The 14135-nt window shown below is 40.5% G+C and overlaps 1 protein-coding gene across 4 annotated transcripts in view; it reads left to right on the forward strand.

The window, feature by feature from the left end:
• MTUS1 (microtubule associated scaffold protein 1) overlaps window positions 1–14135 on the forward strand; it is a 165884-nt gene that overhangs the window by 57546 nt on the left and 94203 nt on the right. For all 4 annotated transcript variants that reach the window (XM_077848911.1, XM_077848916.1, XM_077848912.1 and 1 more), the window contains exon 3: window positions 4066–4261. In XM_077848911.1, the coding sequence (XP_077705037.1) occupies window positions 4066–4261 (196 nt within the window). The remainder of the gene's footprint in view (window positions 1–4065; window positions 4262–14135) is intronic.

Consider the following 14135-nt stretch of genomic DNA (forward strand, 5'->3'; position numbering starts at 1 on the left):
ACTCTGTCAGCTTATGGCTTTTGATTGGCGAGTTTGGTCCAGTTACATTCAAAGTAATTATTGATATGTATTGCTGTTTCATTACTTGTTTTGTGTTTGTTCTTGTAGCTATTTTCTGATCTTTCACTTTCTCTGTGTTTGCTGGTTTTCTTTAGTGATATACTTGGATTCTTTGCAGATCTTTTACTGGTTTGCTTTGATTCGTGGTTAACATTAGGTTTGTATGACAACTTCGGCAAATAGCAATCTATATGAAGTTGATGGATTCTTATGTTGAACCCATTCTTTACTCTTCATATCCCCCTCCCACCATGTGTTAGGTATATGATGTCATATTTTACATCCTTTCATAAATCCCTAGACTGTTTTTTACAGAAATATTTACTTTTACTTATTTTATGTTTCCTACTTTTCATACTCTCACTTATGATCTTTCTTTTCCACTCAGAGTTCTCTTTAGAAGTTCTTATAGGACTGGTTTAGTGGTCATGAACTCTTTTAGTTTTTGTTTAAGAAGCTCTTTATCTTTCCTCCTATTCTGAATGATAGCTTTGCAAAATAGAGTATTCTTGGCTGCAGATTTTTTCCTTTCAGCGCTTTGAATATATCATACCACTCCTTTCTGGCCTGAAAACTTTTTCCTAGCCTTATGGGGTTTCCCTGGTACGTAACTACCTTCTCTCATTGCTTTTAACATTCTTTATCACTACTTTTTGCTATTTTAATTACTGTGTGTCTTGATGCGTGGACCTCCTTGGGTTGATGTTTTTTGTGGGGATCTCTGTACTCCTAGATTGAATATATTTCCTCCCCCAGATTAGGGAAGTTTTCACCTCTTATTTCTTCAAATAAATTTTCTGCTTTTTCCTTTCTTCTGGGATCCCTGTATTGTGAACATTATTATACTTGATGGATTCCCTGAGTTCCCCAAATCTGTTTTTATTTTGCATAGTTGTTTTTTCTCTCACTTGTTCAGCCTGATTACTTTCCATAACTCTGTCTTCTAGGTCATTAATTTGTTCCTCTGCTTCCTCTAGTCTCTTATTCTGCAAACATATTTTTAATTGCAATTATTGGATTCTTTATCTCTGATAGGTTCTTTTTTGTTCTGTGTAAGGGTTTCACTGATGTCCTCCACTCTTGTCTAGTATCTTCATAATCATTAGTTTAAATTATCTATCAGGTTTATTATCTCTCTTTCACTTATTTCTCTTGCTGTGATTTTGCCCTGCTCTTTGATTTGGGACACATTCCTCTGTCTCCTCATTTTGTCTAACTGTGTGTTTTCTGTGTGATGTGAAAGTCAGCTATGTCTGTTGCTCTTGAAAGCAGTGAAACCACACTTTAAATAATAAGGCCATGTTGGTCCTCTTCACAGGGGACTTGCCACTGCCTACAAGATCAGGCCTACCAGGGTTGCTTCATAAAGTGCATGCAGGTGGGGGCAGGGTGCTGCAAGCTATTCCTGTGGGTCCTTTTCCACCAGGATCATGCAGCCTCTGTGGAGACTGGAGGCCAGCTGGGGCAGCTCTGGGAAGTATGGCAAGTGAAGTCTTGGTGCCACAAGCTGTAGGTACCATTCCTTCTCCACAGGGGACACTGGAGAGTGGGGCTGCCCATGGCAGCTCCATGAAGTGCATTTGGGTAGAGGTATAGTTTTAACAAGGTGCATGCCTCTTCTGAGGGAGGTCGGAGATGCAGTGTTGGCAGGGTTTGGGTGGGTCTTATGGGGGAGGGAATCCACGGCATCAGGAGAGGGGTTGGCCCAGCTGGAGGGAGCAGGGCATGGGATAAGCAAGTTTGGTAGTGAGTGCTAGCTGTTTCCTGCAGTTGGCTTGGTGATTATGCTGGAGGTAGGGGAGGGAAATGGTGCCTGCCAGCTCCTTTGTTTCTGGAGAAGTCCCTCAGGGAACTCTGAGATTAGTAACTAACTTTCCTTCTTGTATACCCCAGGCATTTTCAAACTGCTGCTTCTAAACTGTATCTCCTCAGGCTGTTCTTTCTGCTATCTCTTTAAGGGCAAGGACTCAGCTTCCTGTTGGCCCTCCAGTCTTTCCCTGAGCAGCCTGCTGATTTTTAAATTCAACTGGTTGTATGAAAATCAGCTGCTCTGATTTTCAAAGCAGAATGTTATGGGGATTAGTCTTCCCCATGCAGCTTCCCTGGTGTGATTGTTTCTTGTGGCTCTCCTGTGCTTAAAGCTCCCTCTCTTCTGTATCCAGACCCTCTGTGTTTAGCTCTCCACCATGTGTGTGCCCTTCTCACCCTCTTTAATGTGACCTCTTTTTCACATTCAGTTGTGGAGCTTGTTATGCTAGTCTTCAGGTCCTTTTCCAGGTTATTTGCAATAATGTGAGGGTTATGTAGTAGTATATGTGGGTGGACATGAACTTAGGGTCCTGCTATTCCACTATCTTCCCTAGAAGTCTTGCCCTACTAAATTTTTAATTCACCTGGTGTATGAATTCAACTGTCAGTGAATGAATTACATATCTGTGTTAGAAATCATCTACTTATGACTTATTAAAGAAGGGTACCAATGGGGAATACACAGGATAGTTATTAGGAGTATGGATTTAGAGTTACATAGGCTTTCAGATTAGCTCCATCGTTCAGGGGAGAATGACTGGGCAAATTACTTAGTCTCTATGAGACTCAGTTCTTTTTGTAAAGGGAGAATGCAAATAATAGCTTATGGTGTTGGAATTTGCCCTTGAATAAAGCTCAAGGTCTCGTTTCCTGTGGGTAGAATGGGAATATTTATTGACTGCCTATTGTATATTATGGTGACTGTTGGGATACAGAAAGGAAAGCTACCACCTCTGGTCAAACCTCATACCTGGTGTGGTAGGTAACAGTAGAAGATAAAGGGGATGTTAAATATTAAGTTGGGAGTATGTATAAGCTACTGAGATGCAGAAGGCAGGATGGGGTCGGGGAGGAATGGGGAGAGTTGTCAAGGGAGGCTTTAGGGGAGCTATGACATTAGCCACTAGCTGGAACTCAAAGGGTATGTATAAATTGGAAGAGTACTCTGGGTAGAGGAAATAAAATATACAAAGATGAAGAAATATGAGAAGATACTCTCATTTAGGGGATTCCAGGGTAGTGAGTATGATGGGAGCCAGGGGTATAGGACTGTGAACATTAAGGGTTAAACTGAAGGGTATAGCAGAGGTTGCTAGATCCAAAAGGGTTGGGTGTGCCTTGTTAAGGGTTGACTTTATCTGGAAGACAGAGGAAAGCTGCCTAATCCAGTTTGGCCTTTAAGGAGATTACCTAAGCAATGGAGTAAAACATGGATTCGAGTGGAAGCTGGTGAAACCAGAAATCCTGAGGTTACGGTTTCAGTAATTCAGGCTCATGTTAAGGTGGATGCAAAAGAGAAAGCAGTTTACCAAGCTTTAGGAAGTAAAGGAAGCACCTAGAAATAGCTTTTATTATGTATGTTGGGTACCTGGGTATGTTGTGGTAAATATGGGAAGGCAGAGGTGCCTAAAGGATGCTAAATGGAAAGGTAAAGAAAGCTGGGAAATGCAGGAAGTGCTAACTTGGACACGTGGACTTCAGATATAATAGGGTGTAGGTGGCAGTTGAACAGTCGACAAGATCACCAAGGGAGAGCAATATAGCAAGGAAAGACCTGGGTCAAGTTTAGGACCCTTGAGACCACTAACATTGAGACAGGATCCAGAGGAGAAATAACCAGGCAGGTAGAAACAAAACCAGGAAAGTGCTCTGTTGGAGAAGTCAGAGGAAGACCCTGCCATCAGAATCCTATGCCTCAGGAGGGGCTACAGGGGACAAGATGAAAGCTGTAGCTTGACTTTAGTTCGTGGCACTGGTCATCTTGGGAGTAGTTCTGTGGATGGGCACAAAAGACAGATCTTGGTGGATTTAAAAGAGAACTATGAAGAGGTTTAATTCCTTCATACTAAAAATGACATTTAAACATCCATCTGGCACATCTGCATAGACAGAAATTGTTGCTTTGACGTAGTGCCAAGAGGAAATGGTAGGAGGAAGGTATGATCTGGATTAAAATCTTAACTATTTTTTTCACAGGGTTCTGCTTCAAAAACTGCAGCCACATCAGGTAGGAACATATCCAAGCCTGACTCCTCCAATTTAAGGAAAACATCTGGTTCAAAAGCCAAAGTGGGGCCTTCTGTTTCCTGTTTGAGGCGGAATAGTGACAGTAGAAATCTCAATTCTGATCGGGCCTTATCTCCACAGAGGATCAGGCGTGTGTCCAGTTCTGGTAAGAATAAAATAAATCAGCTGTGCCTTATAGCAGTTTATGAATTATTTGAATGTAGGAATAGGCATGTCAAAGAGCAGAAAGACAGGTTTTGGTTATAAAACTAACACATTCTATCCACTACAACATTTAGGCTTTTGCTGACCAGCATCTTACACAGGGAAGGTAGAAAAAGAAGTTATAGACATAGCTCTGATCTTTGAGTGATGTAAAGGCTAGTTCAGTGAAAGATATAGGTGTATAAACCAACTTATAATACTAAGAAAAATTATAAGCAAATAATTGGGTCCCTCTTACATACAAATAATTTCAAAATTAGAAATTTTTTTTTTTTTTGTAAATGTTTACGTGCTTAATAATACTTAAGTATTATATCCTGGACTCATGGTGGTGGAAAGAGATTAGTTTTTCCTTAACTTTTACTGAAAGATGTATTATAAATTTGCAGGGATGTAAGAGTGACTAAAAAGTTAAACTTCGCTAAGATGAACATTTATTTATGTTTATATTTTAGAAGCAGTAATTTCAAATTCCTGCTAGGTTTATGAAGTTGGAGCACTTTAAGAGTAGCTGTTAAGTGTCTTATTGAAATTTGGCAGATGGACAGACTTCTCTGGGTTGCAGATCAGAACAGGAAATGGAAAAGTCAGCCTATGTTGTAGAGACTAAGACAAAAACACTGCTAGCCATTCCAGTTGATTGAGAACACTCTGCAGGGAACAACCTTTATTTTAACAGGTACAACCTTGAGCGAATTAAAGGCAAGCCTGATGGATTTAGAAGTAAGTTCCCTTATAAAAATAGCAACTACTGTTGAATGATCTGGGGAGAAGAAAAAGTGCCTCTAGACTGATGTGTCACACACATGAGAACATTTTGCAGAAACTAACAAAACCAAGCAGATCCCAGAGGATCTCCATACTACTCTACACCTTGATAGTTTTAGGTTTTCTTTTCTAATTCTGTTTTGAGAACTCCTGTTTGAGAAGCCTATAATGAGCAGAAGTATTTTAAGGGTGATTTATTTAGATTCAGACCTAGCATTAAGATCTTGAGGTTCTGAGGAGCAAAGCCAGGAAGCAGTACGGGGGGAGGAGGAAGGATCTGCAGCACATTTCTATTCCCATCCCTGGAGGAGCTGCATAGGAGGAAAGAATTCACTTGAAGTCGTCTTCATTGGAGAGAAAAGAAGAGAAACAGAAGAGAAACAATGATCCTGATTATAGATATGCCACAGTTAGGGAGATCAAAGCTTTGGTTCTTATCATTGATGATAGGTAAGCGTAGTGGTGGTTGCCCGATGATGGGGAGTTCTCTTCCTGTTTGGATATTAGGAGCACCTATGGCTTGGTGGCGCTGCAGAGTCATGGCCAATCACTCCATAGCCTGTAGTTTAGGAGCCCTATATTCTAGTACTACTCCAGCACCAGTGAGCTGCACAAGCAAGTTGTTTATCCACCCTGGGCTTCAGCCTTGCATAGTGAAATACGAGGATTTGAGCATGTAAGGACCTGTCAGCTTTCACAGTCCTTATCTTTCTGGGTGAAGTTTGAGGACTCGCCAAATTTTCTGAGCAGTGGCTACAACTAGTATGATTCTCTAGGCCACAGGATGCTTAAAACTCAGAAAACTGGAAGCACACATACTTTCAGGAGACTAGGCCAGTACCCAGGATAGGATAGACAGTGGTCCCCAGCCATCTGGGGTTCTGCTTTCAATGATTTCAGTTAGCCATAGTCACGCATGGCACAGAGGCAGGTGACCCTCCTTCTAATGTGTTGTTACAGTCAGGAGTAGCCTAACACTGAATTGTAATGCCTAGATCATTCACCTCAATCCAGCTCCTCATGAAGGCATTTTATCAGCTCACCCCTTCACAGGAAGAAGGCTGAAAAGAGAGAGAGAGAGAGACCACATTCACATAACTCTTATTATAGTATATTGTTATAATTCTTTATAATTCTTTATTATAATCTTTATAATTCTTTTTTTATTCTTTCTGTGTCTCATTTGTAAATTAAACTTTATCACAGGTAGGTATGTATAGGAAAAAAACAGTACACATAGGGCTTGGTACTATCTGTGATTTCAGCCATCCATTGGTGGTCTTGAAACCTATCCTCTGTGGATGGGAAGATGGGGAGAAGGAGGGCCAACTATATTTTCAAAACTGGGATTCATTTATGTAGGTGATCTGTTCTACCAAAAAGTTAAGCATTTTAAAAGTCCCTTTTCTGTATATTATATAATATCATGCCTTAAGAGAAAGTAGGTCTGTTTACTCTTATGAAAAGACAAGGACATTTATTGAGCTTTGATTAACATGTATAAAGAAACTTGATAACTAAGTTATGTATTCAAAGTTTTCAGTCTGAGTTAAAAACTAAGTTTTCTTTTACCTGGTGGTTTTCTGTATAGAAATGGAAAAAAAAAATTAATATAACCAGAAACTTCATGGATTTGCATTTGAGTTTTTATGTGAACTGTTTGAAGACTAACTTGATTATGCTGTATTTAAAAAAAAAAAAAAAACAACAACAACTAGCTTGTATGGATGCTCACGGTAAATTGAGAGGTGTTTGTCGTGGGGGACAGGAAATTTAATCACCACAGAGTTAAAAGTAGAGCAAAAGATCAAGGAGCAATAACAATGTGCCTTTAGATCATTGAGAGTGTGTTGCCATTTACTGTACAATGTGGTGTTTGTGTATTAGAAAATTGAAACCAAATGAACATCCTCTGTATTCTGTATACAAAGTTACTCTCCTGAAAGGTAAGCAGCAGGAATGTTCCAGCCGACTGGGGTTTTCAATAAATCCTTTCAGAGAACTAAGTAGAAAACCAGATCTGGAATTGAAATAGCCATTTTCTTGAAGCTTTAAACTGAGCAGGACAAAGAATTATAATTAAACCCAATGGAGCTCTTCCATTTTACTTGTCAGTATCTGGAAATGGTGATGTGTACAGCATGATGACCATAGCTAATGCTGCTGTATGATCTGTATGAAAAATAAGAGAGTTAAATCCTCATCATAAGGGAAAAATTTTTTTTGCTTTTTATTGTGTCTGTGTGAGATTGTGGATGCTAATTAAACTTATTGAGGTCACCAATGCACAGTACATGTTAAGTCAAGCCATTATGCTCTACTCCTTCAACTTACACAGTGATGTGTGCCAACTAGATCTCAATAAGACTGGAAAAATAATTTTAAAAATCGGGAAATTTGTATGAAACCAGATTATGACCAGTAACAGACCAAATTCAAAGTATCTTTGTTTAGAATATGGATGTGTTTTAACCACTCCAATTAAATAAGATGAGGTAGTGAGGAAAACTAGGATAATAATAATTATAATGCCAGTGAGATAACACACTTACAAAATGCTTATCAAGTTTTAGGCTCTGTCCTAATCATTTCATTTATAGATGTGTTTATCCTCACAGTAGTTTTGTGAGGCTTATTCTCATTTACAGATTGAGGAAAACATCACACAGAAATTGAATAACTTGTCAAGGTTGTGCAGCTAGCAAGTAGCAGAGGTAAGATTCAAACCATGCAGTAGAGCTCTGGAGCCCATTCTCCTAAACTTCACATTATCGGTCTAAAGAACTACTCTTGAGGCACCTGTATTGGTCAATTGGTTAAGTGTCTGCCTGCGGCTCAGGTCATGATCTTGGGGTTCTGGGATCGAGCCCTGCGTTGGGCTTCCTGCTCAGTGTGGAGTCTGCTTCTCCCTCTGCCCCTCCCCTGTGCCTGTACTCTCTCAAATAAATAAAATCTTAAAAAAAAAAGAATACAACCTACTGTAGTAGGACTCTGAGTTTTGAAAGATTAAAATTCTCACACTCAGCTGAGTGCTTTAGAAATTGGCATTTCTCTTTTCAGGGCCTTGGCTTAAAGTTCTGTCAGTTTACCATAATTTAAAAGATGTTACATGATTATTGCAAATTAATGCTGCTAAGGAAATCACCGCACAGTTAAATACTTCATGATTCATTCAGGCATTTTCAGGCCTACCTGCCACCCTCTTGTGAAGGCGGTACCAGTTCTTATCAGGTTTTAGATTATGAATGTGTGTGTTCCTTCAGACACACCTGTAATTGCCCTTCCAGTGACCAGCCTGGGCAAGGTAGGATTACGGAAGTGAGACGAAATACACTCCCTGCCCCGTGGATCCTATAACCCACCTGGGGAGGGTAAGTGCATGCTTATGATGCAACCAAAGAGCAGCATAAAAAGGGTGTATTAAGGGTGTGGGAAAAAGCCCCTAAGTACTTTAGGACTTTGGGCAAAAGAAGAATGTTCAGGGGTTGGTCTGATTATACCAGAGCCTGAAGAAAGGCCTCATGAAAGAAACAGTCTTTAGTTTTTCTTCTGGAGAAAGAAAAATAACTTTTTAAAAGGATAAACCTTTGTTGTAATTCAGTTTATTGTGGGTTAATAAAATAGATTCTTCTCAAACCGGGAGTACATCCCAAACTTGTAATGACTTGCCTAGCATCATAGGTTTCTGAGCTTTCTTGCTACGTTGTTTTTTGCATAGTTGTGTTTTGCGAACTAATTTTGTCTCTTTAGTGTTAAAAGGGAATTTAAAATTATTTCAATTTTATATCATTTTATGGTGAGGTGAGAGTTTGAGAGAAATAGCTAGCAAAATTATGAGGGGGGATACTCACTATAAATTCATAATAACCAGAAATTATCACCTAATAACTTATTCTAAAAACTAATGTGTTGGTTTGGATGTTTCTGTGTTTGCATGTAATTAAAACCCCTTGTAAAAAATGTATCCTAAATTTTCTTGGCATAAAAATAATAGTAGTAGTAATGTTTTTGAGGGCCAGTGATGTGCCATGCTCTGTTCTAAGCTTTCTAAAGCCTCACTTCATTTACTCTCACAATTCATGAGGTATAGACAGTATGCTTATCCCTCTTCTGCAGATGAGGAATTTGAAGTTTTGAAATCTTAGTAACTCACACAAAGTTACACAGTTAATAATTGGTGGAGACAGGAAACCGAACAAGTAGTCTGGTGCTGGGGTTGGCGCTCTTGGCCTCTGTGGCGTATATCCAGGAGTCCGACACACTGACTTCCTCGCTTGGCAAGTGTCTAGTGAGTGCCTGCTTGTGCTGGGCATGAAGAAAGGCACAAAACAGATAAATTCTGGACTTTGTGGAGCTTCAGTTCTAGTCAGGCGTGACAGAAAATTAAATAAAATATTTAGAATGTAATATGATAAGTGCTGAGGAAAAAAGGTGGTGAAGGGAGTTAAATCTTAATATCAGGTGGTTACAAAAGGCCTCACTGAGCAGGTGACAAATGAACCAGTGCCTGAAGGCACAGAAGGAGGGAGGCATTAGGACATGAGATGACAGGCCTTCCGGGGCAGAGCGAACAGCAAATGCAGAGGTGTAGATGAGGGAGCACTGGGGTGCTTGAGGGACAGAGAGCTGCCCAGTGTGTGCAGTGGGGGGGGGGGGGGGGCCCGGGAGTAGCAATGAGGACAACCAAGTAGGGTCTTCCAGGCACCGGGGTGACAAGTGTCTTCTCTTTTATTCCTTCCTGACATTTTCACTGTAAATTCTCCATCTTACAGGCATTCCACTCAGTTCTTACTTGGCAAGTAATTGCAGAGAAGATTGCTTTATAGAATGACACATAATGAGGCTTCATAGGTCACTATGAACTTTCTCTTACCTTATGAATTCAAGAAAAGTCTTGAGAGCCTGCTGTGTACTGGGCAGTCTACTAGATTCAGAGAATACAAACATGAAATAATAGGCCTTTATAATCTCACTAGTTGGAGGCTGAGGTGGAAAGGGGTATTAAATCACATCATCTGAATGTAAACTAATTTTTCAAATTGCAGCTGACCTGGCCTGATATCTTGCATTTATTCTGTACTGTAACTATTTTTGTACATGTCTGTCTCCTAAATTGTGAGGTCCATAAGGAGAGTCCAGGTCTTATTTTTATTTTTTATTTTTTCAGTGCTCAGCACAGCCAGACCTATTACACAACAGGTGTTTAAAAATGTTGTCTGGCCTGATTCAAATGGAGACATCTCTGAAATACTGTGTGTCCACAGTAAAGGGAACACCACTGACTGGGCCTAAGGGCAGGCAGGAGAATAGTGATGACATTTGTACTGGCCTTGGAATGTGCCCATAGAAGTATGCCAGACGTGGAAAGTTGCTGGCATTCCCAAGGGTGCAAGTGGAGAGTTATGAAAGGGTACGGTGCGTCTGGAAACACCGAGGGCAGGTTGGCATGCCTTGAACAGATGGAGTGTTGGGGTAAGTGGTGGATGAGTCCCATAGATAGTTGAAGCAGATCAGTTCTTTCGTAGTTGAGACACAAACTTGTAAGAGTCGTGCCAGGATGTGGGAATAGGAAGCAGGGTGAAAATATCAAAAATGTTTTGGAAGAAGAGGGTCTGCTAAGCTTCTGTGGGTGGCAAATAGTCCCACATGTCTCCTCTGTTTGCTTTTTGGGTGGCCATGAAGCAAGATGGAGAAATAGTAAGAAGAGATTATCAGGAGGAGAAAGAACAATGGGTTTAGTTGGGGACATGTTGAATATGAAGAGACTGAGAAGCACCTCAGAGAGTGTGTGAATGTTTCAGGTTTAAGATGATAAAAATGTGTAGAGAGCAAGGAAGCATGTAGGAAAAGACCTGATAAAGATCAAAGCAGGGACATCTGGGTGGCTCAGCGGTTGAGCATCTGCCTTTGGGTCAGGTCATGATCCCGGGGTCCTGGGGATCATGTCCCACATTGGGCTCCCTGCGAGGAGCCTGCTTCTCCCTCTGCCTATGTCTCTGCCTCTCTGTCTCTTGGAATGTAAATAAAATCTTTAAAAAAAAACGGGGGTGGGGGTGGGGAGCAGATGGCTGATGGTCAGCTACTGAAGCATTGGAATGCGTCCAGGGTACAGGCAAGTTAAGCCTTAGAAATAAAGGGAATGCAGCAGTGTGTCGGTATAGACCTACCTGGAGATCAAGTGGGGAATTTTGAGTCAAGAGTCAGAATAGCAGTGGTGGATAATGGACCGGACAGTTTCCTCCTTCATATTGGCCAGCTCACTTTTCTGAGGTTAGGTGATATCTTTGAAGTGAGTTTGTGTAAGATCTGTTCACATATTTATTTTTGTAACCTTTGAAAAGGAAGTAAACTGAAGATGATGTTTGCTTTTGAGTCTCCATGACCTCATCAAAAGAAGCTCTGCTGCTGAGCCTTGGCTTCTGATGAGCCAGGATGCTCACCATGTGCCTTTTCCCACTGGAGTGCCAGTGAGCTCATTCATCACCACATAAGTAAATCTGTTGACAAACCTATGAAGACCCTTGTTCATCCTCTTTGTATGGTAGCTGGGGGAAAGGATGCAACTCTTTTAAGTTTCCCTTGAGTATATTACACTCTCGAGTTTATTATACCTTTAGTTGTGGGACACATATTCTCAGGCCCGTGACCATGGAAGTTATTTTGGTTTCATTTCCACGTGAAGCAAGAGACCTCTTGTGAGCACACTTGCAGAGGCAGGTACGGACAGTATCACCATGAACACTGGGCTTCTATGCAACTCAAGCCCTCGTGAGAACCTTGCTCTGTCTTCCAGGATGTTCTTGTTTCTCTGTCAAATTACCACCCTCTTAATACTTGCTGTGTTTTTATTATGACTCACCTGTACTACTGTGACTTTGTTTTTGCGTTTACTCTTGAGTTTAAGCTGTCGTTTCTTATGCCTTACTAATACAACCTCGTCTTGGCTAACTCAAGAGTGTGGACTATGAAAGTCACATTTTGCAGTACATATATATAGAGGGCTACTGAAATTCTGTGTTTTGGAAGATAATTCATTCACCTGACAGCTTGGGAGTGTGTGCTCTGTAAGTCGTACTGGGGACCCAGAGGAATTGTGGGATAAGTAAGACTTGGTGTTTACCCTCAGCTATGACCAGTCAGGTAGAGGAGGTGATGAGTTCATTCCTTATCACGTGTATCCTTAGGATACTTTAAAGAAAACTGTAGGATTTCAGAATAGGGTAAAATTATCAATACCAAAGTTTGCTGAAAAATTTTTGCTAGAATATAGATAATTCTATAAGATGATTGAAGTATACCCTTAAAATATAAGTACCAGTCTTGGTTTAGTGTTAATGCTTTCTGCTGTTTAATTTTTGCCATTGAGACTCTAGAAATACAGGGACGCCTGGGTGACTCAGTGGTTGAGCATCTGCCTTCCACTCAGGTCAGATCCCAGAGCCCTGGGATTGAGTCCTGCATTGGGATCCCTGCAAGGAACCTGCTTCTTCCTCTGCATATGTCTCTGCCTCTCTGTCTCTCTCGTGGGGGGGAGGGAGTGGAAGGAAAAGTCTTATAAAAAAAAAAAAAGGACTCTAGAAATACAACTAAAAAGGATACATCCGGATTGAGGTAATTTTTAGGACTTAACTGATGTACTAGGAAGTAGAAATGAAGGGACAATTAGAGTTCAGAGTATAGAATGTAGAGATTGAAGACCAAGTCAATAAAGGTAATTGGAAATACAGAGGAGGGCAGCTGGGCCCCAATCCATTGGTGTTCTGGCCGTCAGTGGGTCCAGACAGAGCCCAGGTCAATGGGCTCAATATCAATGTAAGGAAAGGAGAAACATGGTCTCAGCAAAGGAAATCTTATTTTACCTCTCTTGTATCTTGAAATTAACCAGTTAATTTGGATAGCTCATCAGGTTTCTGCTGCCCCCTTCCTAGTAGGCTTTTTTTTTTTTTTTTTTTTAAAGATTTGTTTATTTTTGAGAGAGTGAGAAAAGAGAGCGCAAATGTGTGAGAGCATGCAGGGGGGGCAGAAGGAGAGAGAATCTCAAGCAGTCTCCCTGCTGAGTGCAGACCCCTGCATGAAGCTGGATCCCAGGACCCTGAGATCATGACCTGAGCTGAAACCAAGAGTTGGATGCTTAACTGACTGAGCCACTCAGGCACTCCCACCCCTACTAGTAGGCTATTTTAAAAGTATAACTCTTTCAGTGAAAAGTGGGAAAGAAAAAAAAAATTACTCTTGATTTCATTAATGCCAAATACTTCTAAATTTCATAATAAATGATTCAATACCTTTTCTTTTTGCATTCTCTCCTGTATGTGTGCTTAAATATATTTAATGGAGACAAACAGTTCCCACTGTTTCAGAAATCCCACACCTAATAGGCACTTAATGAGTTGATTGAATTTTTTTTCATTTAAGAGGTGGAGTGCCAACTTTCCTAGATTCTTAAGTTCTTATTCTTTAATAACATGATTTTAAATGACCTTAAAATATTTCATCATTGAAATGCCATATATTTCTTCGACTTCTTTGAACGTCCAGTTGTTTCAGGTTTTTTTAAGATTTATTTTAAAGAGTGTGAATGAGCATAGAGAGAGGGGAAGACAGAGAATTTCAAACTGACTCCATGCTCAGCTCAGAGCCAGACGTATGGCTCGATCTCACGACTCTGAGATCACAACCTGAGCTGAAAACAAGAGTTAGACATAACTGACAGCGCCATCCAGGCGCCCCATTATTTTGTTTTTATAGTGCATGAAACAATTCCACACTGAAGAACTTTGTACATGAGTATAGAGCTGGTCAGATAAATTTCTTGGATACATTCCTTTAGATGGAATCAGAGGGTGTGAGCATTTTTAAGACTTTTGATACATGTTGCCAAATTGCCCTTCAGAAACAGCATACAAGTCGGTTCTCCTACTCTGAGTATATAAGTGTTTTCCAACACCCTTGGCAGTATTTTGACATTGCTAACACTCTTTTCAAATGTTTACTGTTTCAGAAAGTGCAAAACGGTATCTTATTTTAATTGTCATATGCTTGGCACG

The sequence above is a fragment of the Canis aureus genome, chromosome 15, assembly GCF_053574225.1.
Source record: "Canis aureus isolate CA01 chromosome 15, VMU_Caureus_v.1.0, whole genome shotgun sequence".
NCBI classification, from domain to species: Eukaryota; Metazoa; Chordata; class Mammalia; order Carnivora; family Canidae; genus Canis; species Canis aureus.